Genomic DNA, 4,542 nt, shown 5'->3' on the forward strand with positions numbered 1-4,542 from the left:
AGTGTCAGAGAATATTTGTTATCGCTTATAGAATGTCAATAAATTAATGCTGCTTCTCAGCAGCATCAAGTTCAATAGAAAATTATGGGTTTGGACTTCCACTGGTTGCTTCTAACTTTGCTCCATGTTAAAGCTGGACTCTGACCTGTTGAAATATGAAGATGACAGTCACAGTTAAAAAAAAAAAAAAAAGAGTCTTGGTAGGGAGGAGGCAGTAATATGTAAGTTTTAATGAGCTTACATGTCATGGTGCTTGTGGGTCATGTGGTTGTTGTACTCCAAGACAGGAGGAATGGTCTCCTCATCCTCAGGAAGCTGCAACCACAGTGTTGTTTTAGACCAGCAATTTAAAAGGGCAAGTGCGCCATCTAGTGGCAGAAAAGACAGTCTTACCTCCCAGTAGGCCTCATCATCAAAGCAGTGGTCATCAGCAGGATCGCCCCAGATAGGAAACTTCAGGATGAAACCTTTAAAAATATTTAAGGTATACCATTTAGTAATTAAGTTGTTTTTTTTAGACTTAAAAGAACTGTGGCCACAATGTAAAATCTTATAAAAAGTGTATTTGACTATTTTCTTTTCATTGTTTTTCAGAACATTGTGAAAGAAAGTATCTTATCTTTTTATGTGTGACGTAGGGGAAAATTAACACTGTGACTGATTGATTATTATTATTTTCAGTTCTCATTACAAATTCAACATTTCAGAAAACACATAGCAAACTACGTAACTCCCATGATAATATAAATGAAAGACTTCTTGAGACTTTTGAAACTACAGCTGTAAACTTTCAAACTCACCAACAATGGCTCCTCCAACAAGCCCAAATGCCATTGACACACATGTGCCAGCAGCCTGAAATCCTCCCTGGGTTCCCATGGTCCTGTTTGTGTACTTGCCTTTCAGGTCAAATGTGTTCATTAGCCTGTGCAGACCCAAAATAAAAATCTATTTATCATATGTTCCTGCAGGATTTTGCATGGACACTTTTGAACAATGGAAGTAAAGATGTGTTTATCAGTGTGTTTTTATCTGCGGTTATGAAAACAAACGTGCCAGGTCAGGATTTTTGGAATTTCAGGTTTGACATATGTTTGTGTCTGTCCCTCACCCTTCTCTGCTGTAGACAGATTCAGAAGCTGCAGCGGCGACGATGGCACCTATGAAGCCTCCAAGCATGCCTGGGACAGCATGCAGGTTGTGGATACCGCATGTATCTTGAAGCTTGAGAGACCGCTCTAAAAAGGGCTAAAAACAGTGAACAGTGACATAGTGATGAGAGATTTGTAGATTTTCTCTGATTATAATGTGTTCTCAATATGCATCTACTAGTTTTCTATTATTCAACTTAAGGTAATCTGTTTAATATTATGAAAATGTCCCTTTAGAAATTGGCATAATTTTTATAGCAACTTATACTAGCTTTCTGAGGTAGTGTTGTGTCAATGTAATGTCTTACATTAATAATGAAAGTAAAGGCACCAAAAATAACTCGTTATATAATCCTGGTACTTTCCTTTGATCCAACCATATCTGTTTCCTCTTTTTTTTTAACACTGTCTACAGCGACAGAAACCACAGAAGTAAAACAATGTGTGCTCACCGTTACTAACACATAGCCAAAAGTTGAGATGATTCCCAAGCAGAAACCCACAATTAGGGAACCATAAGGTTGAATCATGAACTCTGCTGCTGTTCCCATGGCAACAGCACCAGCCAGAGAGGCATTCTGGATATGTACCTGCCAGGTAAGAGAGCACATTAGAGTTGAGAAACACAAGGGTGTTACCAGACTGCTTGGGGAGTTTCTGAACGATTGATTCATGCTTTGTTTAGTCTTTGCAACGTTACCATGTCCAGTTTTCCTTTGTTCTGAAACATGCTGGAGATGGCCACTGCAGTGAGAACGGAGGAAGCGAGAGCAATGTAGGTGTTGATGGCTGCCCTGTGTTGACTGTCACCATGGTCTGTGATGGCTGAGTTGAAACTGGGCCAGAACATCCACAGGAACAGTGTCCCTGTAAGATGAAAGGATACAATTCAAAACACAGTTAAGATGAAGTCCAAGTCTTTTCTTGAAACGGAACAGTGATGTATATGAGGAAATAAGAGTGTTGAAGTCACCTACCAATCATTGCAAAGACATCTGAATGGTAAGTAGAAGCCTGGAGGCGTTTACTGAGATTGAGGTTTGGTCGGTAGAGCACCCAGGAAATGGTTAAACCATAGTACCCTCCAAAGCAGTGAATGACCATGGAGCCACCAGCATCTCTGCACTGTGGACACATAAAAGGATATTGTTGTTGATGCCACTGCAGGCTATGTGACTAAGCCCACTGTGGTAGGACTGTGGCTGATGAGACTCACATGAAGGAGTTCAAGGATGATGAATTCCTCTACAGCAAATAGTGTGACACCAAAAAGGGTGACGACCATCAGCTGGACAGGGCTTACTTTACCCAGGAGGGCACCGTAGGCAATCAGAGAGCCAGCACAGCAGAAGTCTGCGTTGATCAGACTGTTTAAGACAAGAGGAGTTGACCAACAAGAAATATTTCTTTATGAAGATCATCATTTCTGATGAGTGAAAGAATGTGGTTTCATTTTTGTGTTACATTCCGCTCTCAGCAGCTAAAACACTTACTTCTCAATGCCGATAGAGATTTTTCCAGTGCTGTGGTCGAGGGAGTGGAACCAGCCTTGCATAAGAAGAGCCCACTGCAGACCGAAGGAGGCAATCAGGAAGTTGAAGCCCACACCACTAAAGCTGTAGCGTTTCAGGAATGTCATGAGATATCCAAAGCCCACAAAGATCATGACATGGACATCCTGGAAGCCTAAAGGAATTATAGGGAGGGGGGGTTAGTTGTTGAAGCAGTATATGGTCACGCTCTTAAAATAATGGCCTTAATCATTTTTTTCAAGTTTTTCTAAAAACACAAAGGATTGATTTTTGGGGGCGGATATCTGATTTACTTAAAAAGTGAATTTAAAAAAAAAGTTAATCATGTTTTCACCAAAAATATCTTTGTTGCATTTTTAATTCCACATAAACTAACTTAGTTTATAGCATTAAGGCAGCTTTAATTGTAAATTTTTACTTTGCTTGCTTTTATTGTGCTTCTATTCTATTCTATTCTATTCTATTCTACATTCATTTAACAGATGCTTTTATCCAAAGCAACTTACATACACGCTAATACCACAATAGGCACATTGGAGGGCAACTTGGGGTTCAGTGTCTTGCCCAGGGACACTTCGGCACATAGTCAGGGGAAACGTGGAATCAAATTCCCAACATCCCAGTTACAAGTTGACCGCTCTCCCTCCTGAGCTACAGCCGCAAGTTTGCATTAAGATTTTATCAAAATAATATCTTAAAGTTTAACATAAGAAAATTATTTCAAAACATCATTGCAGTATTTAGTTTTGTGTTCGGCTGCAACATTATCATGTGAGCCCAGAAAAAAATCTTGTTGAATCACACAAGGAGAGGAAATTTCCTAAATATGCCTTTTCAGCCTCATGTAAATGTAATTTATGATCTTTTCCTAACAATGCAGTGAAAATAAATGTAAATCATTTTCTGGCCTTAAGCATAAACAGGACAGAGATAATATAAAACCACAGTGTTTGCTAAACTGTAAGAGATTTAATTATTAGAAATGTTTATTACTTCTTTGCTTCAGCAGAAAAATATCTGAGGTCTCACTGTGAAACCAACAAAACAACCAACAATACATTTGTCAAGCAGGCTGTACCTCAAACACACATGATCATAAAAGTAATATTTGCATTAAAATCTGCTTCTAGTATTGGAAGGTGATCTTCCTGTTGTACTTACTGGGATATCTGAAGTAGAAGTCATTCTCAATGTCACTGGTGATGTTCTCATGTCTTTTAGTCTCGACCCAGTGTGCATCTGACTCGGGATTATACCGGATAAAAACCCCAAACAGCACAATCATAGCAATCTGCCAGACGAAGCAGACAGCCGGCAGACTAACACGCATGTAGGTGTTCTTCTGGGGACCAAAAAAGTCACAGCAGTTTGCCATCTCGACGACTTTATCCTGATGATGCTCTTGTCACTCTTAAGGCTTGCCCTGGTCTGTGACTTTCAGCTTTGTGTCATCATCTATATATACAGATTTTCAGGTGTGGGGGGGGTGACCGTCTTCACCATTCAGAAGGTGTGGACTGATCATACCTGTTGGGAGGCTGAACCACTCCTTATCTGCTGTTTTTCATTCACCACCAGGTAACACTTCTGCAATGAACAGTAGGAAGTAAAAAAAATTACTGCATGTACTAAATGCAAGCCAAAAAATGCATTTCAGAGCAACTAAGTACATATGACTTCGTTTCAGGATGTCATTCTTTGTTAGGTGTACCAATATTTGGGGCTCAAATAACTGAATAGTTACCTTTTAAGCAGTATTAAAGATCATAAACCAGGTTGTTGGAGTTTACAGTATTTATTAAGTTTATTATAAAAGATCAGCTGATTAATATGTGAAGTATCCTTCAGGACTTTGACTG

General features: G+C 39.4%; 1 protein-coding gene across 1 annotated transcript; it reads right to left on the minus strand.

The window, feature by feature from the left end:
• Positions 1–237: 237 nt before the first annotated feature.
• Positions 238–4,058, minus strand: LOC306767103 (ammonium transporter Rh type C 2; the record flags this gene model as incomplete). The annotated part of the gene is made up of 10 exons (XM_079255019.1): positions 238–315; positions 394–467; positions 801–925; positions 1,112–1,248; positions 1,604–1,741; positions 1,852–2,018; positions 2,129–2,276; positions 2,368–2,518; positions 2,645–2,837; positions 3,845–4,058. The coding sequence occupies 10 exons, from the start codon at positions 4,056–4,058 to the stop codon at positions 238–240; spliced, it is 1,425 nt and encodes a 474-aa protein (XP_079111145.1).
• Positions 4,059–4,542: the final 484 nt, after the last annotated feature.

This window comes from Telmatherina bonti (genome assembly GCF_933228915.1).
Source record: "Telmatherina bonti genome assembly, chromosome: 1".
In the NCBI taxonomy this organism is placed as follows: domain Eukaryota; kingdom Metazoa; phylum Chordata; class Actinopteri; order Atheriniformes; family Telmatherinidae; genus Telmatherina; species Telmatherina bonti.